Source organism: Rattus norvegicus, chromosome 2 (assembly GCF_036323735.1).
Source record: "Rattus norvegicus strain BN/NHsdMcwi chromosome 2, GRCr8, whole genome shotgun sequence".
Classification (NCBI taxonomy): Eukaryota; Metazoa; Chordata; class Mammalia; order Rodentia; family Muridae; genus Rattus; species Rattus norvegicus.
This window is the reverse complement of record NC_086020.1, coordinates 223,945,355-223,970,549: the sequence shown is the minus strand read 5'-3', so window position 1 is coordinate 223,970,549 and position 25,195 is coordinate 223,945,355. Positions and strand designations below refer to the sequence as shown.

Below are 25,195 nucleotides of genomic sequence, written 5' to 3'. Positions count from 1 at the left end.
TCAGGCCAACCACTTATATTGAAATCTTGCCTCAAAAACCAAAGAAAAAAAAGCATAACACTGTCAAGAAATTAGGACAGAATCTTCAAACAGTAAAGGTTATAGATAAAATAAATTAAAAAAGATGATAAAAAGACAAAAAGAGAATGACATGCAGTGCCCATGATGCCCCATGTTTAAGGATCAGAACACTTACTATTGTTCAGAAATGATGTTAGTATTCCATTGTTTAATGCAATTCTCATCAAAATACTGATAACTTTTCTCACAGAACTACAAAAAGCCCTAATATTTATGTGGAAGCAGGAAAGACCACGATAAGCCATAAAAATCGAGGATGTGGAAAAAAGTATCAAAATATTTTACTTTAAAACATATTACAAAGTTATTATAACTAAACTGTGGTACTATTATACTACACACACACACACACACACACACACAGAGAGAGAGAGAGAGAGAGAGAGAGAGAGAGAGAGAGAAACAGAATAAAAATTTAAATTAATTTAAGATTATATTGCCAAATATTTTTTACAAAGACACCAGTATCCAGTAAAGAGAAGATGGTCTATCAAATAAAAGTCCAGTCTCACAATGATTAGGGAAAAACAAATGAAAAGCTTGAGAAAGTGGTGGCACAAGCCTGTATTCTCAGCACTGGAGAGGGAGGCAGGCAGGCTGTGAGTTCAAGAGTACTTCAAGAGTACAAGAGTACATGGTGAACTTCTATCTTCCTCAAACAACAATGACAACAGACCACTAAGATATAGCATCCAATCCCAATTAGAAAGGCTGTTATCAAAAAGACAAAAATAGCAAATGATGACACAGATGGGGACAAAGGGCTGTGGGAGTGTAAATTGTATGACATTATGGAATACCATATAGTATTCCTCGGAAAACTAAAATAGATGTGCTCTAGTGATATAGTGATTTTACCACCGGGAACACATGCAAAGGAGACAAAACCTTTATACCAAAAAGACGAATGCGTTTCTGTGTTCACATAACTAGGATGTGGAGTCTATCTAAATGCTCTGGGTAGATGGGTCAGCAAAGAAAGCGTGTATATAACCACGACAGCATGACCCAACCATAGAGTATGAAACCGCCATTTGGGGTAACATGGACAGAACTAGTTTCATTACGCTAAGAGAGGAAGTCAGACACAGAGAATCCGATACCACATGTTGTCATTTCTGTAAACTTGTAAGTCAGTGTCATGAGAAATGGAATGGGACTGTGGTCACTGGAGACTTGGAAAGGCCCGAGAGGAAGTGAATCAAAAATTCTGTAAAGAGATACTAAACCCCAGCCGGGGAGGACGAATTAGTTCTGGGTTCTCTATTACATATACAGAAGGGCAAGTATAGGTTCAAATGATCAGAGACGCATTTCAACATGACCAGAAGAGTACGAAATTCCAACATATGAAGATGATTAGTGTTTGAGGGGATGGAAATTCTTATTACCCTGATTGCATTACTATATATTATATACATGTATTTAATTACTAAATGTACTACATAAACACACTACACTGTCCCAATAAAGAGAACACTCAAACTATTTTATATGCAAAAGTATACCAAACAGAACAGAAATTCTAATGAAAACAGTCAGTTATTATGTGTAGGTGATTACTATAGTACTTACATTGGTATAGTTAACTTTAAAACTGTTAATCTAAAGATCTTCATATATCTCTTCTGGTGTAATACAGCTTAAAATGTGACAATAAGTCCGTAGAGGTGCTGCAGGTAAGGCCGCCATGTCACTGTGCATCAGTAGATGGTAGAGAAGAGAGAGGCTATGTCTACATTCAGTGTTCTGACCTATGAACATCTGAATGATTGTAGCCTAACATTCCCTGAAAAAAGAGAGCCTGAGACGACCACCAGTCTGGCACCTGGAGGCCGAGACTGGGAGCTAGCCTGAGACAACTATCATCAGCCCAGCACAGCACAGGCCTGGAAGGCCTCCCAGGGTAGGGAGTGAGCCAGAGACTAGAAGAACCCCTGCCTAGGATCATGGGCCCTGGCAGAAGTGAGCCGGAGATAGCCCACAGGCCTGGGCAAGGAGTGAGCCCAAGATGACCACCAGATGGCACCAGAGGGTCCAGATGGGCACTGTGCAGGCCTAGGGTTGGGGTTAGACCATGTCTAGATTACCCCTGCCTCCTGTTGTAATGTACCAGCAGGCACAGCACTCCTGAGATCACTCCTGAGATTACCCCAGGCACTCAGTGACTCTGGGCACCACTAGGAGGACCAAGTAAGTAGTGGAGAAATGGAAGAGAGAGAGAAGCAGAAGGATGTGGGCACAATGTAGAGGGGCAAGCTTGGAGGCTCGAGGGTAGTGAGGAACATCCTGATGTGAGTAGCTGTTGATGCCACCTGGGACCACAGTAGGGTCCTGGCCTGTGGTGCTACTAGGGCCCATGTTTGGGTCATTGGCACTGCAGTAGTAGTGGGGTCTGTTACCACCCAAGGCCAGGTGGACGTTCCTGGTCTCAGCTGCTGCCCAGGGACATGTTGATATCTGAAGGCTATGCAGAACTAGCCCCACCCCTTGCTTGGGTATCACAGGAAATCTGGCCTTGGGGTCATGAGAGCAAGAGAGCTGCCCCTGTCCCTAGCCAGCTGCAGTACTGGGAGAGCAGGCCTCTGTGGGAGTTGAGGGTAAGCTGACTTCAGGGTGTGAGCATAGGAGAGGCAGCTCAGCAACTTGTCTGCCCTGCAGCAATGTAGGCGAGAGAGAGAGAGAGAGAGAGAGAGAGAGAGAGAGAGAGAGAGAGAGAGAGAGAGAGAGAGAGAGACTGTTTCTCACCTCTCTCCCCTCACCACCTATGGCAGGAAGGAGAGCTGGCCCTGGAAGTGTGGGTTGAAGGTGAGCCAGTCAAAGGGTGTCAGTCCTACAGATCCAAAACTACAGGATCTCCATGACACAGAGAAACAACAGGACAGCTGAGAAGAATCCCAGTGAGAATCCAGGATTGATAGAGCAACAGAAGCCGAGGCCTGGAACCAGACCAATGGCTCACATCAGTGAACATCTGCAGATCGATATAGACAAACGGTACACTGTGGGACACACTCTGACACACTACAGCTTCCTGACCAAGATTTTTTTCTCTGTGGGGGTTAGGTTGAAGAGTGGAGGGCAAGTATGAGGGGAGGAGGAGATGAGTGGAACTGGGGTGCATGATGTGAAATTCACAACCAATAAAAAGTTAAACTTGTAATAATAAGCAATTCTACACAAGGAAATACTGTTAAAAGTTACAGGCAATCTTTTTACGATGAAGTAAATTTTTAAGCTACTAAATTGTCTATAAAATGCAAACATGTAATTTGCTACATATATCCCATTAATATTTAAAAATTATTTTTTGCCAAATTATGAGATGCTTAAGTACGCTCATATTTTACTTTCATAGAAATAAAATCACTACTGTATTAAAAGCAAAGAATAATTAATTAGTTAAAATACATAGGGTAGGACAGAAATCACATGATGTCCTAGGGATTATGTGAACAGATTCAATGCAATAAAGTCCATCTATGACAAAACTGGGTTCTATAAAAAAGCAGTCTGAGTAAGCCATGGAGAGCAAGCAGCACTCCTTCATGGCTTCTGTTTCAGCTCCTGCCTCCAGGTTCCTGCCTTAAGTTCCTTTGAGGATGGACTGTGATATGGAATTGTGGGAAATAAGCCCTTTCCTCCCACCCCCAAAACATAAGAAAAACCTGCACAGTATTGGCAGAAAACCAGATACAAGCACGAGTGGAATAGACTAGAGGACCAAGACGTAAGTCTACATAACTATAGACCTAGTTTTTGACAAAAAGGTGAAAAGGGTACACTGCAGAGAAGAGCCCCTTCAACAAACTGTGCTAGGAAAACTGAACGCGTGCACATAGATGCAAAGTTAAAACCCAAAGCACTGACAGTGCTATAAACAGCTCAAGATGTGGACGCATCTCAATATGCAGGCTGGAAATGACTCAGTGGATAAAGGTGGCTGCTGCCGCCCCTGGCTACTGGTGATACCTGGGACCTGTATGGTGGAAGGGAATCAACTCCTGCAGTTGTCCTCTGATCTCAACATGTGGATGAGGTATACCTGTCCACACTTACACAGACACAAGTCAAATATGTTCAATGAAAAGGGTTTAACGCTTTGCAATGCTACAATTAACTTAAGAGGAATGCTAAGAAACAAAAAGATACACTTTGTTTTTTTTCAAACAATTACATTCAAAATTTCCTATCTGTAGTGCAATTAGAATTTTAATAGCTTCTTGGTATGGAAAAAGAAACTTAAAAGATGATATAATCGAAAAATAATAAAAATATGCATGTAAGTCTGGTTTGCCATAACGGGGGATCTAGAATCAAAAGCAGTAATTTAGCTTGTCCAAGAAAATAAACATCTTCACATTAAACAAGCCATTTGATAAATAAAAAGTTTAACAGTTTGTTAGCTGGACTTGATTGTCCCTTGGTAAGTGCTAGTTTTGTTTGATTCCTGTAGGACTTCTGAATCATAACTCATCTGACATGCACTCTCTCAGGTTTGAGAGCTGCAGATAAAGCTCTGGTTTCACTTTTCATTGTGGCCTTAGTATGTGTTAGTCTGTGTACAAAACAGGCTAAAAAAACATCAAAATTGAAATTATATACCTAGGTTTAAGTGTGATTTTTGAATTGATGTCACCAAAATTTTTTATTTACTTATATGGATTTCTTATATGAAGCACTGAGGGAGCCTGAATAAAAGGGACACTTATGCCCTGGAATTTGAAAATCATTAGGCTTCCTGGATCCTGTATATAATGGTGTCTCTTGCTGGCACCCTGTCTGTAGAATTGTGCCAGAATCTATTTCCCTTTAAATGTCACAGAATGCCAGTGATTCATGAAATGACACCCCTGAACTTTGAGGTTGTATAAGGAACATCTCTGTGCAAGACCTCAGATATTCATTAGCTAGTTGGAGTCAGGCTACTGTGCCCATCACGCTCCCCGAAGAAAATGTATTCTGTAGACTCGCTGGTGGTGGAAAACAGGGTTGGAAGATCTGTGTCAAATCAACACTGAATTAAATCAGGCTGCTCAGGAAAACTGTCACCACAGCAGCCTTCCCTGCAACTCCATGTGCATGTGCTGATGATGCTGTGAGAACTGCCTGCTGCCTGTGGAGACAAGCCCCTGTCTCACATCAGCTAGCTGTGGAGACAAGCCCTTCTCACATCAGCTAGCTGTGGAGACAAGCCCCTCTCACATCAGCTAGCTGCCAGTCTGGACCAGCCCTGGTTCCGATACTCTATATCACGCCAATTGTTACTTATGCCACAAAGAAAACAAGTCATAGTTTCTTTTGTTTTCCATTAAGAACTCTATCACAGTTCTGCTTCTACCACCCCAATCCTCACCAACATAATGTTGTCTATAACTCTCCTGGTCCATGTTTTGTCTGACCCTGGACTTGCTTTCTCTTCTCATTTCACTGTGGCATTTACAGGACATGGCTGTATGCAGAAGACACTTGCATAGAGTGGGAAGAGAGTGGAATGACTCATGACCACACTGAGGGTTTGTAACCCAGACAGCACGCACTTTGATATGCTGCTACAAGTTTGCATTTCTCCAAGGTAATTTCACAAAATGATAAAAGCCCATGTTTAAAGAGATAGTGAAAAATACCAACTATAATTTCTATGTTTTAGATGGCTGCAAGGAAACAATTAGATGTTTTAAAAAATGAGGAGCATATGAAGGTTCACGGGAAAAGCAACAACAAAGACACACCCCTAATTGACAGTTCCTTGACCTGGAAAGTGAGCATATTCTTAAGTTATTTGGTTGCAATGTTCAAGTCTCATTTCACAAAGTATCTGGGCTAACTTTTAGTTCACCTTATACTGTAATACATGCTTTGTTTTCATCCTGTCCTGATACATTATTTCCATCTGCCAAAATAGTTTTCTGGTGTACTGAATTAAGTGATATCCCAAATCTGGAACTGATACTGGGAGAAAGGATGTTTATATAAAATGATAAAGATCTTGCTAACTCTAGACTTGAGGAGCTCCGTTTTAAATAACAACTGGGCTCAGAAAATGAAGAACACGGCTGTAAATGAGGCATGACAGACGCTGCAGGTTTCCTTCCTCTTTGTTCCCTGATTCCAAATCAACTTTCTTCATGTCCATGTGTTTACCATGGTACTTAGACCAGATAGAGTCCACACTGATGTGAAATGAATCAGGTACTGAGCATGTGCTCAATAAATATCGGCTAAAAGAATAAATAGTATCCAAATCTCACCTCAGTGATGAGAAAGAGAAACAAAAGAGTATTCCCCTCTTAGAACAAAACAAAAGCCTTTGGAACATGGAGGACAAGGAGTCCCATCAGAAGGAGGAGTGGACAACAACTTAGGGAATAAAGGGAAGAAGAATGACTTAGTCAGTTAGCTGCTTCTCCAGTTCACTCTGTCTGCTCCAGTCAGATGTGAGCCTTCTCCACCACCAAACTGGCCTTGCTTGCTGCCTTTTACTCCAAACAAACTGGACAAAAAGAAATTTGCAAAAGTGGTGCTAGCATGGATTTGAAAGAAGAACTTCCCAGCAACTACTGCGAGGGCCTCTACCAATGTCCTAACAGGGAAAGTGGGAACTAAACACAAACATTAATCAGTAAGTGTGCTTGGCACCATACAGCCATTCCTGATACTGGGGCCTCAGTAACCACAGTGGGGCAGAATCTGCCTTAGTTGTTCACAGCCCACAGTCCACAGCCAACAGAACAGACCCAAGAAAACCCAATATGCAAAGGAAGCTGGAAGCCCACAGGAGAAGAAGAGCTTCCTTTAAAAGCTTGTGGAGCACAGCCTAGACCATGATCAGAGAGAAAAACAAACAAACAAAAAGCCTGTGGATCCATGAATAAACAAGATTGGCATTCAGGCCAGTGAGCTCATTTTCTCAACATCTCTGTCCAGCTCTCCTCCCCTACTCCAGCTACTCATCTCACTGAGAGTCCACTATCTTCTACCTTTCTCTACACATAAGTCTTGTCTACACAGTACAGTAGGGCATAGGAGGCCAATATTATCCCGTAATGTTAGTGCCTTTCTTTTTAAAAATTTTTTATTTATTTTTACACTCCAGATTTCATTCCCCTCCCAGTCCACCTCTGACTGTTCCACATCCTATACCTCCTCCCCATCCCTCCCCAAGGATGCCCCCCCCCCAACCAGACCTCTAAACTTCCTGGGGCCTCCAGTCTCTTGAGGGTTAGGTGCATCTTCTCTGACTGAACCCAGACTCACGAGTCCTCTGCTGCATATGTATTGGGGGCCGCATCTCAATTGGTGTATGCTGCCTGGCTGGTGATCCAGTGTCTGAGAGATCTCAGGGATCCAGGTTAATATAGACTGCTGGTCCTCCTACAGGGTTGCCCTTCCTCATCTTCTTCCAGCTTTTCCCTAATTCAACCAAAGTGGTCAGCAGCTTCTGTTCATTGGTTGGGTGCACATATCTGCATATGACTCTTTCAGCTGCTTGTGGGATCTTTCGGAGGGCAGTCATGATAGGTTCCTTTTTGTGAGTACCCCATAGTCTCAGTAATAGTGTCAGGACTTGGGGTCTCCCCTTGAGCTGGATCCCACTTTGGGCCTGTCTCTGGACTTTCTTTTCCTCAGGCTCTTCTCCATTTCCATCTCTGCATTTCTTCCAGATAGGAAGAATTATGGGTCAGACTGTGGGATAGCAACCCCATCCCTCACTTTCTTCTTGCTGGAGGTGGGTTTAACAAGTTCCCCTTCCCCACTGTAGGGCAGTTCATCTAGTGCCCCCCCCCCCTCTTTGAGTCCTGAGAGTCTCTCACTTCCCAGGGCTCTGGTACATTCTGGAGGGTCCTCCCAACCTCCTTCCAACCAAGGTCGCCTGTTTCTATTCTTTCTGCGGGCACTCAGAGCTTCAGTCCTTTGTTAGTGCCTTTCTAATGATTCTCTTCGTTCCTGTCTCTGTCTGTCTGTCTGTCTGTCTCTCTCTCTCCTTTCTCTCCTTTCTCCCTTTCTTCCTTTCTCTCTCTCATAGCCATCCCTCTTACTATCTATTTCCTGAAGCCAAGACACTGTCTTGGTTTACAATATCTGGGTACATACCCTTACCTCTCTTTAAAAGTCTAATGCTAGCTAAAGCTCCCACACATCTGCCCACTTTCTCTTCTGTCTCAATTATTTCCACTCCCATGAATGTCTCTCCTCTACGTCCCTCTAACAACCCAATATTTCTTACTTGATTCATGATGATTTCTCACCCTTCCCTTTCCTTTCCTTTCCTTTTCTTTCCTTTCCTTTCCTTTCCTTTCCTTTCCTTTCCTTTCCTTTCCTTTCCTTTCCCTCATACTAAGCATTAGCACAGATAGTACCAATGGAGTCCATTACTTCCTAAACTAACCTGTACTGTCTGTTCCCAGTTACCTGATACTCTGTTTATAAGAGTGAGTTAACTACTGGGTAGTGACTGTTGCTGTGAAAGCACTCACTCCACACCGGCAGACTGGAATCAGCCTGTGGACTAGAATGCTAGTCTACCAGATGAAAATGTCACCACAACTGTACTATAACCCAGACTCTCCTGAACACTATAAACACATCCACTGAAAGAAGAGATACATACTGAATTAATAGAAAAAAGATCAACAGCAACAAATCTTTAAGCAATAACCTAACCCAGATCCTAGAGCAAAACAGCAAGGAACATGAAAGACCAACAAAATTTGTTTCCTCCAAAAGCTGTCAACTACAAACTACTGAACCTTGATCAAAATGACTTAGACAAAATTCCAGGTGAATTCAAAATAATGATTATAATTATGATAGGACAGATTCAAGGGTTCCAGTATTTTCCAAGAGAACGTAAACCGCTGGATATAAGAATGAAGTCAATCTCTAATGTGTTATAGTTACATATACTGTAGAAAAGAAAGGTCAAGCTGCAGACTAAGAAGAGCCCATCAGATTAACAACAGACTTTCAGTTTAAACCATAAAAGCAAGGGCTTAGACAGTTATATTTCAAACTCCGAAAGGTCACAATTGCATGCCCACTCTTATATACCTAGCTAAACTGTCATTAAAAAAAAAAAAAAGCGCTGCCGCCGCGGAGAGCTCGTAGGCAGCACCCCACGAGCAAACTTGAGCTTCGGGACCACAGGTAAGACCAACTTTTCTGCTGCAAGAGACCTGCCTGGTGAACTCAGGACACACAGAGGCAAAATTCCTCTAGGACCGGGCACTTCCTGTGTTTACCAGGAGGCCCAAACCTGCGGATCCCGGCCCGCAGCAGCTCTCTGCTCCCAAACCCCGTGGGAGAGAGACCTCACCGCCTGGTCAGGTGGGCACTCCTGAGGCTGCAGAGCGGAAGAGACCACTAACACTGCCCACCCCTGCCCTCATCTCTGGCCCAAGAGGAAACTGTATAAGGCCTCTGGGTTCCCGTGGGGGAGGGCCCAGGAGCGGCAGGACCCCTAGACCTGAGACACCACCGGAACCTGAAGGGATAGACCGGATAAACAGTTCTCTGCACCCAAATCCCGTGGGAGGGAGAGCTAAACATACAGAGAGGCAGACACGCCTGGGAAACCAGAAGAGGCAGCACTCTGCACACATCTCTGACCCCAGAGGAAAACACCCCACACCATCTGGAACCCTGGTGCAAGGAGGCTCCCGGAAACGGCGGCGCAGATCTTCCTGGTTGCTGCCGCCGCACAGAGCTCGTAGGCAGCACCCTACGAGCAAACTTGAGCCTCGGGATCACAGGTAAGACCAACTTTTCTGCTGAAAGTGACCTGCCTGGTGAACTCAAGACACAGGCCCACAGGAACAGCTGAAGACCTGTAGAGAGGAAAAACTACACGCCCGAAAGCAGAACACTCTGTCCCCATAACTGGCTGAAAGAAAACAGGAAAACAGGTCTACAGCACTCCTGACACACAGGCTTATAGGACAGTCTAGCCACTGTCAGAAATAGCAGAACAAAGTAACACTAGAGATAATCTGATGGCGAGAGGCAAGCGCAGTAACCCAAGCAACAGAAACCAAGACTACATGGCATCATCGGAACCCAATTCTCCCACCAAAGCAAACACGGAATATCCAAACACACCAGAAAAGCAAGATCTAGTTTCAAAATCATATTTGATCAGGATGATGGAGGACTTCAAGAAAGACGTGAAGAACTCCCTTAGAGAATAAGTAGAAGCCTAGAGAGAGGAATCGCAAAAATCCCTGACAGAATTCCAGAAAATCATAAATAAACAAGTAGAAGCCCATAGAGAGGAGTCACAAAAATCCCTGAAAGAATTCCAGGAAATCATAAATAAACAAGTAGAAGCCCATAGAGAGGAGACACAAAAATCCCTGAAAGAATTCCAGGAAAACAGAATCAAACAGTTGAAGGAATTAAAAATGGAAATAGAAGCAATCAAGAAAGAACACATGGAAACAACCCTGGATATAGAAAACCAAAAGAAGAGACAAGGAGCTGTAGATACGAGCTTCACCAACAGAATACAAGAGATGGAAGAGAGAATCTCAGGAGCAGAAGATTCCATAGAAATCATTGACTGAACTGTCAAAGATAATGTAAAGCAGAAAAAGCTACTGGTCCAAAACATACAGGAAATCCAGGACTCAATGAGAAGATCAAACCTAAGGTTAATAGGTATAGAAGAGAGTGAAGACTCCCAGCTCAAAGGACCAGTAAATATCTTCAACAAAATCATAGAAGAAAACTTCCCTAACCTAAAAAAAGAGATACCCATAGGCATACAAGAAGCCTACAGAACTCCAAATAGATTGGACCAGAAAAGAAACACCTCCCATCACATAATAGTCAAAACACCAAACGCACAAAATAAAGAAAGAATATTAAAAGCAGTAAGGGAAAAAGGTCAAGTAACATATAAAGGCAGACCTATCAGAATTACACCAGACTTTTCGCCAGAAACTATGAAAGCCAGAAGATCCTGGACAGATGTCATACAGACCCTAAGAGAACACAAATGCCAGCCCAGGTTACTGTATCCTGCAAAACTCTCAATTAACATAGATGGAGAAACCAAAATATTCCATGACAAAACCAAATTTACACAATATCTTTCTACAAATCCAGCACTACAAAGGATAATAAATGGTAAGGCCCAACATAAGGAGGCAAGCTATACCATAGAAGAAGCAAGAAACTAATCGTCTTGGCAACAAAACAAAGAGAATGAAAGCACACAAACATAACCTCACATCCAAATATGAATATAACGGGAAGCAATAATCACTATTCCTTAATATCTCTCAACATCAATGGCCTCAACTCCCCAATAAAAAGAAATAGATTAACAAACTGGATACGCAACGAGGACCCTCCATTCTGCTGCCTACAGGAAACACACCTCAGAGACAAAGACAGACACTACCTCAGAGTGAAAGGCTGGAAAACAACTTTCCAAGCAAATGGTCAGAAGAAGCAAGCTGGAGTAGCCATTCTAATATCAAATAAAATCAATTTTCAACTAAAATTCATCAAAAAAGATAAGGAAGGACACTTCATATTCATTAAAGGAAAAATCCACCAAGATGAACTCTCAATCCTAAATATCTATGCCCCAAATACAAGGGCACCTACATACGTAAAAGAAACCTTACTAAAGCTCAAAACACACACTGTACCTCACACAATAATAGTGGGAGATTTCAACACCCCACTCTCATCAATGGACAGATCATGGAAATTAAACAGAGTCGTAGACAGACTAAGAGAAGTCATGAGCCAAATGGACTTAACAGATATTTATAGAACATTCTCCCCTAAAGCAAAAGGACATACCTTCTTCTCAGCTCCTCATGGTACTTTCTCCAAAATTGACCATATAATTGGTCAAAAAACGAGCCTCAAAAGGTACAGAAAGACAGAAATAATCCCATGCCTGCTATCGGACCACCACGGCCTAAAACTGGTCTTCAATAACAATAAGGGAAGAATGCCCACATATACGTGGAAATTAAACAATGCTCTACTCAATGATACCCTGGTCAAGGAAGAAATAAAGAAAGGAATTAAAGACTTTTTAGAATTTAATGAAAATGAAGGTACAACATACGCAAACTTATGGGACACAATGAAAGCTGTGCTAAGAGGAAAACTCATAGTGCTGAGTGCCTGCAGAAAGAAACAGGAAAGAGCATATGTCAGCAGTTTGACAGCACACCTAAAGAAGCAAATACAACCAGGAGGAGTAGAAGGCAGGAAATAATCAAACTCAGAGCTGAAATCAACCAAGTAGAAACAAAAAGGACCATAGAAAGAATCAACAGAACCAAAAGTTGGTTCTTTGAGAAAATCAACAAGATAGATAAACCCTTAGCCAGACTAACGAGAGGACCCAGAGAGTGTATCCAAATTAACAAAATCAGAAATGAAAAGGGAGACATAACTACAGATTCAGAGGAAATTCAAAAAATCATCAGATCTTACTATAAAAGCCTATATTCAACAAAACTTGAAAATCTGCAGAAAATGGACAATTTCCTAGACAGATACCAGGTACCGAAGTTAAATCAGGAACAGATAAACCAGTTAAACAACCCCATAACTCCTAAGGAAATAGAAGCAGTCATTAAAGGTCTCCCAACCAAAAAGAGCCCAGGTCCAGACGGGTTTAGTGCAGAATTCTATCAGACCTTCATAGAAGACCTCGTACCAATATTATCCAAACTATTCCACAAAATTAAAACAGATGGATCACTACCGAATACCTTCTATGAAGCCACAATTACTCTTATACCTAAACCACACAAAGACACAACAAAGAAAGAGAACTTCAGACCAATTTGCCTTATGAATATCGACGCAAAAATACTCAATAAAAGTCTGGCAAACCGAATCCAAGAGCACATCAAAACAATCATCCACCATGATCAAGTAGGCTTCATCCCAGGCATGCAGGGATAGTTTAATATACGGAAAACCACCAACGTGATCCATTATATAAACAAACTGAAAGAACAAAACCACATGATCATTTCATTAGATGCTGAGAAAGCATTTGACAAAATTCAATACCCCTTCATGATAAAAGTCCTGGAAAGAATAGGAATTCAAGGCCCATGCCTAAACATAGTAAAAGCCATATACAGCAAACCAGCTGCTAAACTAAATGGAGAGAAACTTGAAGCAATCCCACTAAAATCAGGGACTAGACAAGGCTGCCCACTCTCTCCCTACTTATTCAATATAGTTCTTGAATTTCTAGCCAGAGCAATCAGACAACAAAAGGAGGTCAAGGGGATACAGATCGGAAAAGAAGAGGTCAAAATATCACTATTTGCAGATGATATGATAGTATATTTAAGTGATCCCAAAAGTTCCACCAGAGAACTACTAAAGCTGATAAACAACTTCAGCAAAGTGGCTGGGTATAAAATTAACTCAAATAAATCAGTAGCCTTCCTCTACACAAAAGAGAAACAAGCCGAGAAAGAAATTAGGGAAACGACACCCTTCATAATAGACCCAAATAATATAAAGTACCTCGGTGTGACTTTAACCAAGCAAGTAAAAGATTTGTACAATAAGAACTTCAAGACTCTGAAGAAAGAAATTGAAGAAGTCCTCAGAAGATGGAAAGATCTCCCATGCTCATGGATTGGCAGGATTAATATAGTAAAAATGGCCATTTTACCAAAAGCGATCTACAGATTCAATGCAATCCCCATCAAAATACCAATCCAATTCTTCAAAGCGTTAGACAGAACAATTTGCAAATTCATCTGGAATAACAAAAAACCCAGGATAGCTAAAACTATCCTCAACAATAAAAGGACTTCAGGGGGAATCACAATCCCTGAACTCAAGCAGTATTACAGAGCAATAGTGATAAAAACTGCATGGTATTGGTACAGAGACAGACAGATAGACCAATGGAACAGAATTGAAGACCCAGAAATGAACCCACACACCTATGGTCACTTGATTTTTGACAAAGGGGCCAACACCATCCAATGGAAAAAAGATAGCATTTTCAGCAAATGGTGCTGGTTCAACTGGAGGTCAACATGTAGAAGAATGCAGATCGATCCATGCTTATCACCCTGTACAAAGCTTAAGTCCAAGTGGATCAAGGACCTCCACATCAAACCAGATACACTCAAACTAATAGAAGAAAAACTAGGGAAGCATCTGGAACACATGGGCACTGGAAAAAATTTCCTGAACAAAACACCAATGGCTTATGCTCTAAGATCAAGAATCAACAAATGGGATCTCATAAAACTGCAAAGCTTCTGTAAGGCAAAGGACACTGTGGTTAGGACAAAACGGCAACCAACAGATTGGGAAAAGATCTTTACCAATCCTACAACAGATAGAGGCTTTATATCCAAAATATACAAAGAACTCAAGAAGTTAGACCGCAGGGAGACAAATAACCCTATTAAAAAATGGGGTTCAGAGCTAAACAAAGAATTCACAGCCGAGGAATGCCGAATGGCTGAGAAACACCTAAAGAAATGTTCAACATCTTTAGTCATAAGGGAAATGCAAATCAAAACAACCCTGAGATTTCACCTCACACCAGTGAGAATGGCTAAGATCAAAAACTCAGGTGACAGCAGATGCTGGCGAGGATGCGGAGAAAGAGGAACACTCCTCCATTGTTGGTGGGATTGCAGACTAGTACAACCATTCTGGAAATCAGTCTGGAGGTTCCTCAGAAAATTGGACATTGAACTGCTTGAGGATCTAGCCATACCTCTCTTGGGCATATACCCAAAAGATGCCCCAACATATAAAAAGACACGTGCTCCACTATGTTCATCGCAGCCTTAATTATAATAGCCAGAAACTGGAAAGAACCCAGATGCCCTTCAACAGAGGAATGGATACAGAAAATGTGGTACATCTACACAACGGAATATTACTCAGCTATCAAAATCAATGACTTTATGAAATTCGTAGGCAAATGGTTGGAACTGGAAAATATCATCCTGAGTGAGGTAACCCAATCACAGAAAAACGCACATGGTATGCACTCCTTGATAAGTGGCTATTAGCCCAAATGCTTGAATTACCCTAGATGCCTAGAACAAATGAAACTCAAGACGGATGATCAAAATGTGAATGCTTCACTCCTTCTTTAAAAGGGGAACAAGAATACCCTTGGCAGGGAATAGAGAGGCAAAGATTAAAACAGACACAGAAGGAACACCCATTCAGAGCCTGCCCCACATGTGGCCCAGACATATACAGCCATCCAATTAGACAAGACGGATGAAGCAAAGAAGTGCAGACCGACAGGAGCCGGATGTAGATCGCTCCTGAGAGACACAGCCAGAATACAGCAAACACAGAGGCGAATGCCAGCAGCAAACCACTGAACTGAGAATAGGACCCCCGTTGAAGGAATCAGAGAAAGAACTGGAAGAGCTTCAAGGGGCTCGAGACCCCATATGTACAACAATGCCAAGCAACCAGAGCTTCCAGGGACTAAGCCACTACCTAAAGACTATACATGGAGTGACTCTGGACTCTGACCTCATAGGTAGCAATGAATATCCTAGTAAGAGCACCAGTGGAAGGGGAAGCCCTGGGTCCTGCTAAGACTGAACCCCCAGTGAACTAGATTGTTGGGGGGAGCGCAGCAATGGGGGCGGATGGGGAGGGGAACACCCATATAGAAGGGGAGGGGGGAGGGGGATGTTTGCCTGGAAACCGGGAAAGGGAATAACACTCGAAATGTAAATAAGAAATACTCAAGTTAATAATAAAAAAAAAGTTAGAGGCAGCTAAACGTGACCGTCAGAAGGTTAATTTTTACAGAAATGGTCTGCATATGGATTGTCTAATACACACTGTATATCATGGAAACTAAATTCACAAACACAAGAAAATGGACTGAAGTTCTATCCATATTTTTAGGATATTAATATATATAAACACATGTATAAAACAATATTGATGAGTCTAAGATCGCAGTGACTGAAGGGAGAAAAGTCAGCCTATAGTGCTATAATTCAATTTTTAATAATGCATAGGGGGAATACCTGTATTGGAGGGAGGGGAGGAAATGGGGGTTTATGGACAGGAAAGCAGGAAGGGGAATAATCTTTGAAATGTAAGTAAAGAAATATATCTAATAAATTGTTTTTAAAAATTTAACAACAACAACAAAAAAAAAGCACAGTATAGGAATTCATGACCATCAAGTTAGCCCTGCAGAGGACACTGACTTGCAGTCCATAAGAAATATGAAATCTGTGTAGTTATACTGAATTTGGAAAGAGTCTCATGTATCATACATTCAACACCTAAGGTGCTACAGTCAGGGGCTATTTTGAGATGTGACCTAATGTTTGATTTTAACTCCTCTCGCAATTATAAACTCCTAGATATTCCTATTGTTGGGACTTCACAGACATTATGCTATACTGATAGAAAATGCATAGACACCTTGTAAACTCCACCTGGACAATGCATGAGCTGCACTGTAGGAGAGAACCATTATACAGAGGGGATAGAAGGTATCACTGTGATTACAGTTCTCTGCTTGTAATCCCGAGGTTCTGCCTAGTTCCCTGTGAACTCATGTATGTGGCAGGACCAAGGCCAAGTGTGCGGCTGTTTCTTGTCTTGGTCCTACTATACCATGCTACAGGTAATTCTGCAGTTTCTACTGCCACCCGGTTTACAGGGCCCTGAACAACTCAAGCCCCAACCATTACCTTACAGCAGCAACCACTACTTCTAAAGAAGCAAAAACCCCTAGATCCAGTTGTCACTCCAACCTTGGGTGCTCATAGCAGGCAAGACAAGAGCCTTGAGAAGCATTGCTGCCAGCAAACACCATGGCTTCCATTTGTCACTCAATTTGTACACCCATCATTTCTACATTCTGTCTAACAATCTAGTAAAGTTAGGGCTCTGTGTGAGCACATAGGGTACTGCTATGGGTTTTACCAATGATATCTGGACCCAGGCCACTGTCAGACTGAAGGGCAAGTGCTCCAGGATTCTCACCATTGTTAGGGCTGCCAGTGTCAGAGGGCCTTGCTACACAGCTGTGGTTACCTGATAGGCTCCACGATTCCCACTGTAGGTGAGTGTCTCCCACCATGGCTGTCAGCACTATACCTGCTTGAGCTCGTGTCCACACTTGTGTGGCTTGTAGGACAGTGGCTTCTGATTCCATCTCAGTGTACACTATACTCTGAGTCATTCACCATAGCCCGAGGAGCTACATGGAAGCTACACTATAGCCCCAATTTAGAAATACAGAGAGAATTGTATTCAGTTTGACTCATCTGATAGAAAAAAATCTCAATGCAGGAGCACAGGAAATATGAAAAATCAAGGTACCGTGTCTCTAAAGGCACACATCGAGCTCTAGTAACTGATTTCACCTGCACAGATGACATACACCGTAAAGAACATTTTAGTCATTTAAAGGCCTAATGAAATCCATGAGCAAAAACTAACCCAGTAAATGAAATTAGAAAGATAATTGGGACAGATTTTTTAAATTCTTAGAAATGAAGAGCTAAATAAGTCATCTATTTATCACTTATTATGTGTGTAGACACATATACACACATCTATGTACATGCGCGCATGCACACACACACACATCTATACATCTATGTCAAGCATTATCAAACAACAAAGATGAACAGGGAAGGAAAATAGAAAGCTCTCAAGAAGAGAAATAGCAGACAGTGAGTCCTTACATAGCAATAACAATGAATGGAAACAAAGTGAGTTCTTCCACTAAAGGATGCAGCGTGGTCCTTTTCCCTACTAAGCCCAGGGGCTGAGGACTAGCATATGCAGAGGACACACACAGTCGGGGGAGATGCAAACACAGGGGCTCTGTGCACCTGCTGATTTGAGCATTCTAGTCAAATGAGGCTTAGCTGGACTTTAGGTCAGTATTTTCCTCTGGATACTTTAGCAAGGAGAAATCACAAACTTGTGTTTTTCCTTGCACTGTACTATGAAGCCATCCACTTTATTTAAGAGTATATATGTCACTGTACATGCTGATATAACCTAGTAAAACTGAAAAAAAAAACAGTAAAATCTTGAGAAGCTTTGACTTCAGAGTACTGTGTGAAATAAATTAACATATACACTTGAATTACCCAGGACACTGAGTGTTTTACAATAAATTTGCTAAAATAGCAGTTTGTACGTTATACTGAATTAATTAGCTCATTTCAACCCTTAAACAGAAATAAAACATGTTAGAGATGAGTGTAAGGGAAGAAAATGTCTCTTAAAGCCTGCAAACTTTAAAGCCCAGTGGGACTATTTTTCAATTGTTCAAATTATATAAAATTTATTGTGAGATTAAATTTTACACACTAGTTGTTTATTTTTGACTTTTAGAAGCTTTTCCATCATAAAGTATAAAGATGTTTAAAAGCGTCTAATCAGCATGTAAAGCATCGCTTTATACACTAAAGACTATTTGGTGTATGTTCTATTTTGCTCATGACAATAGCAAGAAGTTACCATTACACAAATGAAACAAAACTTACTTTTAAAATCTTGGTCTACTACATGTGTTATCGTGAAAAACAAGAACAATTCTTGCTTATTACAGACTGCATATAACAAAGTTATAATACTTATAAATATATTGATATGCTGATCAAATTTGTTAAAGAGATTTAAGAAAATCTAAAAGTTAGCTACCATCTTTTTCTAAAAAGTACGTTCAGTTTAAAAAGAAAAACCCACCCCTTTCAGCCTTGTGGCTGGGAGAGCGCAGCTGGCTAATGCTGCTGTGCAAACCGAAGGAGCGAGTGCCATCAGAAAGCATCTGAGGAGCTAGCCCTTGTGGTGCATTTGTAATCCTGGTGCTGGCAGTGTAGATAGAGGAGGTGAGCTAGCTTGGGCTAAAGCTGGCAAGCTCCAGCCCCACCAAAAATGTGACGCAACACTAACCAAGGTTGACCTCCGATCTCTGCATTCACACCCCCAAATGAAAATCCATTTTATCACAGTCATCAACATTTCATACCTTTACTTACTGTTTTCTTCAATTAGAAAACTATGACCCAAATTCTTAAGCAGACTGTCTTTTTTTTTCTTTTTTCTTTTTTCTTTTTTCTTTTTTTTTACTATTTAAGGAAAAGCTGGATGGGAGAGATCTTGGCAGAACATGAAATAATTCTTTTGGCAATTCTTTAGTGGCTTAAAAGTCAGAATGGTATTAGAACTAAGAAGTGAAGGTCAAAGTGAAATTTTAAACTGAAATTACTAGGGAAAAACTGCCAAGAAGACTCCCTCTTTAGATAGCAGCTGCCAACTCTCCCCACTGCCTTACTGTTTTGAGTTTTGAACGTACAGTGTTAGCACTGCAGCCAGCATTGTGAAGACAAGGGAACCCAAGAACACGGCCTCTGTCACACAAGTACCTCAGATTCAGAGGATCAGTGTCCTAAAGCTCTGTATAGTTTACAATGCTGAACTGTTTAGCCTTTAGTTACCAAGCACGTAAGAAAAATGGTTAGTAGTTTAAGTCCTTGGTAAGTATCATACACAGAGTTGGATACTGTGCACATTATTTGTTAAATGACTTGGGTAAGCCAAGTATTATGATGTGATAATCTTGCCAACTTGCCTGGACTAAGAAATGCATAGAACAGAGTGAAGCATGCTCATCTCATTCCAGAGATGGGCAGTAGAGCAAGAGCTTCTGATTAATGAATGAATTAAACCATGGTGGGGTTCATATGCTGGCGTTATTGAGAGGAGGGAAGGATAGCAGCAGGGCCAAGCTTGGAGGAAGCAAGTCACTAGGGCTGTGTCTTGCCTGACCTTGGCTTACCCTCTTTTCCTGCCTCCTGGTTCATCACATGAACCACTCTGTTCTACTCTTCACCCTGAGATAACAGACCAACACTTCTGAAGCTGCAAGCCAAAGTCATTCTTCGTTCTTTGAGTGTCTCTGTATTTTGTCAAGAAAAATAAGGGCAGTACCACGTGTGTTTGCACTTACAAACAGGTAAGCCCAGCTGTGGATTACTCAGTGCTCACGTGAGAAAACACCAAGCAGGGCTGAATCTGAAGCCAACTCTATGAAACAGTAAACACGTTTCTCCTGCTGCAAAAGAACGAAGAACCCTACACAAGCTGGGCATGGGAGTGTAGGACTTTAAGTCCAGTACCCAGGAGGTGGAGGCAGGAGGATCACTGTGAGTTCTTCACTGTGTGGCCAGGACACATAGTAAGTCCCTACCTCAACAACAGCAGCAGCAGCAGCAGCAGCAGCAGCAGCAGCAGCAGCAGCAGCAGCAGCAGCAACAACAACAACAATGAAAATGGGACAGCGGGACGTTACATGAGTCGAATTTGGGATTGTCCTAATTTTGAGGAATATGCAGCACAGATTTTTCTATCTACTTTCCTTTCTATCAATGTTTAAATTTGAACCTCAAAATAGGAAAGGGGACCAAATCTTAGATTAAACATATTTTCCATAGGGGCCGTGGAGATGGCTCAGTGGTTTGAAGCATGTGCTGCTCTTCCAGACGACTGGAGTTCAAGTCTAAGCACCAACCTGGTGGCTCACAGTCATCTATAACTCATGTTCCATGGGATCAGACGCCTTCTGACCTCTGAGGGTATGCGACACATATGTGGTACACAAACATGCAAACAGGCAAAACATTCATACATATAAAATTAAAACATAATTTTAGAGTAACACTAAATATTTACCTTTTATCCCAATAAACGGCAATTCTCCCCTTGGGAGGCCTACTTGACCTTTAGGAGACTAATGAAAGTATTTATTTCCTACTGTAGGTTCTTATTCTTATCTCTTGAGAGCCCTTAGTAACTTATCAGAACCTTTCTCATATACATTCATAGAGCTGGTGCCTGGTGCCTCTTCCTCACCCAGATCTCTGTCTGTTGTTAAGATATACAAATTGGCTGCAATGGGAAGTGGGAAAACATAGATGCGTCCAGGTATTTGAAACTTAAAAAAAAATCATAGGAAGTGTAAAGTGGTAAAAAGGTAGATTCATGCAAAAAATATACAACTACAAAAACATCTAATTATGAAAAAATATTTTTTAAGAGATAAAGTTTGAAATGTCTTATCATAGAGTGTTCCTTTTTATACCTTACGACCTCATTAATTCACTTGGCTATCACTAAAACAATGTATGCACATTAACTGAAATCCAGTCTCATGAAAATAATTCGGATAATATAAAATTGGGATCTCTGGAGCATTGAAGTTACAAATAAAAGTTAGGTTGAACTTATTTTGTAAATTTAACGAGAACGGTTATGAACAAATGAGTTCGTATTATATCAACAACTCTTAACGCTGTATTTTAAGGACTCTTCCTTTGCTTCTGTGACTGCATATAACAAGTTGGTGTATTACTAGGTAGTATGCTAATGCAGAAAATAAGACGAAACATGTCATCGGAGACATATGTTCAAACAACCTTCAGTACTGTACGTCAAAGGAGACAGAGGTCTTCTGAATTAACTAAGTGTACATAACTGCATGCTAGGAAATTACTACATTGAAAGAACATGAGTGACAGTAGTATGGACACCAAGGATGGCCGGACATACCAACCGTCCATCCCTTACCAAGTCTGCTAATACTCACCAGGTCTGTTTTTGGAGGGTCAGTACACTCGGCAGAGAAGTAAGGCGCTGATGAGCTTCTGACGGCACTGCTCTCAGAGGCCGGCCTTGGAGGCTGAGCATGCTGCCTGTATGTAGCACTTTTAGGAGTCCAGCAAAACAGATTGACCGACTCTCGCACGCAGCGTTCAATGTCAATTTCTAGGTTGAAAATAAGAAGAGAGAAAAATCCATAGAATTTAGACTGCGTTGTTAATAGAATTTTTTTTCTACATTTGTATGAGATGAAAACTAAATAGAAAGGAACCCAACAAAAACAATGTAGATATTAATGTGCATATTAGTGACTGGAAAGGTTAGGGATATTTAGTTAATATTACATCATCATATCTGTATTTAAATACATACATGTTTATTTGACATTATTTATATATGTATGAATGTCTGTGGATTTCAATATATCATCTAAATACCATAAAATTTGTTTCATTTAACAATTTGATACATTTACTTTAATAAATGTTTCCCCTTTAATAAATGTTGCCCCTAAAATAGGGGCTTGGATATAGGAAGTTAGACCAAAGCCTCAGATATTTACTACAAACCATGGATTGTAGTAAAACACACTATAAGTTGCACTGCTGTTTACTAACTAAAATATAATATATTCAGAGAAAGGTGATCAAAACACCAATCTAGGCATTTCCCATCATTCATAATTTCTTGAGTTAAATGAGCTTGTATGTAGAGATGAAATGTACTCAATGATTTAAAATGATTTTTAAAAAGAATTTTTTCCTTTGCTTCCTCAGCTTTGAGGCAGAGGCAATGCATGTGTTCATCACTCCGCCAGTCACTGTTTTTGACTGGACTGTAGCCAGGAGGCCAACAATGGAGAGATGGAGAATTAGCCATCTCCAGATGAGGAAGGTGGGGCCCAGCAGTGAGATCGCGGATGACGGAGATGGGTCCAGCACTGGCTAGCGCTGCCCTATTCATCCCTAAAAGCAGGACACGGAACTTTCCCCTTTTGTCTGCAGTTCCATCACATTGATTCAGATAAGCGACAGATTAAAGACGTGCACTTAAATACACAGGGCTAAGGTTCCCGCTCTCTTTCCGGAGATGTGGAGACAGGCGTGAACTAGATTTGGTGCATGCTGTGTGGTTACTGACCTGACTAGACAGAGATGCCCTTAAATAACAAAGCGTACTCTGCCTGGAGCTGGCAGAAGGTGGCAGGCAGGGCTGGAAGGCTATTTAATCCCCTCCCCTCCTCTTGCTTTCGTTTGCTATTTTCTCAGCTATGTGTTTCCTGCCACTGATGTTCAGCCTCCCCACGAAGGCCCAAAAGCAGCAGAGTCAAGTAACCAGACCCAAAGCTCCGAATCTGTGAGCTGACACAAGTCTCTCCTCTTCTGAAGCTGTGTGTCTCAAGTGTTCATTGTAGAGATAGAGCGCTAACACATGCATGCTGCATGGATTTGGGACTGTCTGCCATCAGAAGTGGAGAATCTTTGGAAAAGGGAAAACAGCATTTATTGGGTCCCTACTACCTAACATGGCTTTCTATTGTATGTTCTTGGTCCATTTAACTTTCACAATGATCCCGAACCCCAGGTCATCCCTCCTCTAGCCATTTCTGTTGGAAGAATGAGCTAAGACACTAGGACGCAAAGTGGCTATTGGGTGTGCTGCTCAGGCAGGATGTCTGCGCTCCTAAGGGGTCACACAGGCGTCCTGACCCATTTAGGTGTGGAATAGAAGCAGCACCTCTGGGAAGATCGGCCATTACTTTATCTTTGCAACTTCACAGCTGGTTACCTCCAGCACAAAGAGGTCAGATTTGAGAGTCGCACTCCACATGTTATTCCTCACAAATAATTAGATAAAGAATTAAACAAGAACTGAGTGTAAGGGAATTTATCTGAACGTGACAGCAATACAGTGAAATGTGTTTTTAAAATTTTCTACCATTATCAACCCGAAAACAAACACCAATTACAAACAAATTTAAAATTTTAAGAGCTGTGTCTACATGTTTACAAAGAACTATGAACAATTTATTTTAGAAAACTTTCAATTACAATAATTGAGATTAAATATTTAATAGCTAAAGAGAAGAAATGAACAGATATATAAATTTTGCATACTTAACACTAAGAAAAAGAATTTCAGTCCATACATTTTTGCATCTCCAGTCTTCAAATCAGTCTGACATATCTGTCATCCAGCCAAAGCTTCAAATCAAGTCAGTGATCCATGTCAGCAGCACGTCTCCACCGCCACCGCAAAGGAAAATGCCAGTCTCCATCTGACTGCAAGAACTCTGCAGCTCAGCATGATGTGCGCTGAACCCTGAAAGGCTGCAGAGCTCCCACCCCATTCCACCGTGGCTGTTCCTTTCTCCAGTCACCTAACTTGTCCATCTACCAACCTTCCCATAATTAAAACACAATGCAAGCATATCTTATAAACTATCACATGTGCAATCATTTTTAAAGACTAATCTCTAGTCCATAGTACCAGTATTAAAAGAAAATCTTCCATTTGTAAATAAAGCAGGAATCCCATGTTAAGGTCTCTCAGGTTTGAATCAAGACTAGAAGACTTTTTGTGACTGAGTGAAATAATTTTTCTCTCACTTTCTTCATGTTTACCCATCGGGATCATTCATCTCTCTCAGAAAAACTGAAATATCATTAACACAATAAACACATATCTCATGTTTCCTACATGAGCAAAGTCAGGTTTAAAAAGCTGTCTCTCTTGAAGCCTTGCGTCTCCTGTCCTGAGGGGAACAATGGCTGCTGAGGTCTGCTGACTGCCGGATGTCTGGGCACTCTCTCACTAGTATGCAGGGTTCTTTTTGGCTCTCCTGTACATGAATCTTCTGTGGAATGGAGGAAGACATTCACTTCTTGATTTACTTCACCTCGACAGGAGCCCCGTGAGAGAGTACACAGCGGCAGCACACCTTCTGAATCTTCACTCTGCCTGGGCATGGTTGACCACAGTGCCCATGGTTGGCGCTTCCTCCTTCTGAGTCACGAAGGGTCTACTGCCTTCTCTAAGGAGTCAGGACACGATTACATTTGAGGAATAGGCATGATTTACCCCTTTATGTGCTCTCAGGGTCTTGGTACTTTAAAATTTCATAACGACATCATAACAGTATCTACTTAACACAGTAGTGCTTTTTGTTAGAAAAAAGGTTTCTTAAAAACTATGTTAAGGTTGGTGAGAATTCCAACACTGCCAAGAGCTTTTGTTCCCAACACGACTGAAGAAAAGAGCACTAATGATGTATAAGTTTGGATGTAAATGTAAACAATATTTCTCCATGAAACTAGAAAAAGGTTACTCTACTGCTTATTTAGTGAGTTCTTACAGTATCAAGGGGTATTACTGGTCTTTACAAACATAATTCATAGCTCATAAATTATAGAGTTTGCTCAAAATTTGGAGTGAGCTTCCCATTAGATCTAGAGAGCTATAATCTTGGATGAATTTT

General features: G+C 41.3%; 1 protein-coding gene and 1 non-coding gene across 4 annotated transcripts in view; one reads left to right on the top strand and one right to left on the bottom strand.

Annotated features, from left to right (window-relative positions):
• Positions 1-25,195, bottom strand: part of Tbck (TBC1 domain containing kinase) — a 172,340-nt gene that overhangs the window by 51,548 nt on the left and 95,597 nt on the right. For all 3 annotated transcript variants that reach the window (NM_001415033.1, XM_063281663.1, XM_039102098.2), the window contains one exon: positions 21,704-21,882. In NM_001415033.1, the coding sequence (NP_001401962.1) occupies positions 21,704-21,882 (179 nt within the window). The remainder of the gene's footprint in view (positions 1-21,703; positions 21,883-25,195) is intronic.
• On the top strand, positions 1,739-1,868 carry LOC120101311 (small nucleolar RNA SNORA17). The gene has a single exon (XR_005501684.1). It is a non-coding gene; the product is annotated as a small nucleolar RNA SNORA17 (small nucleolar RNA).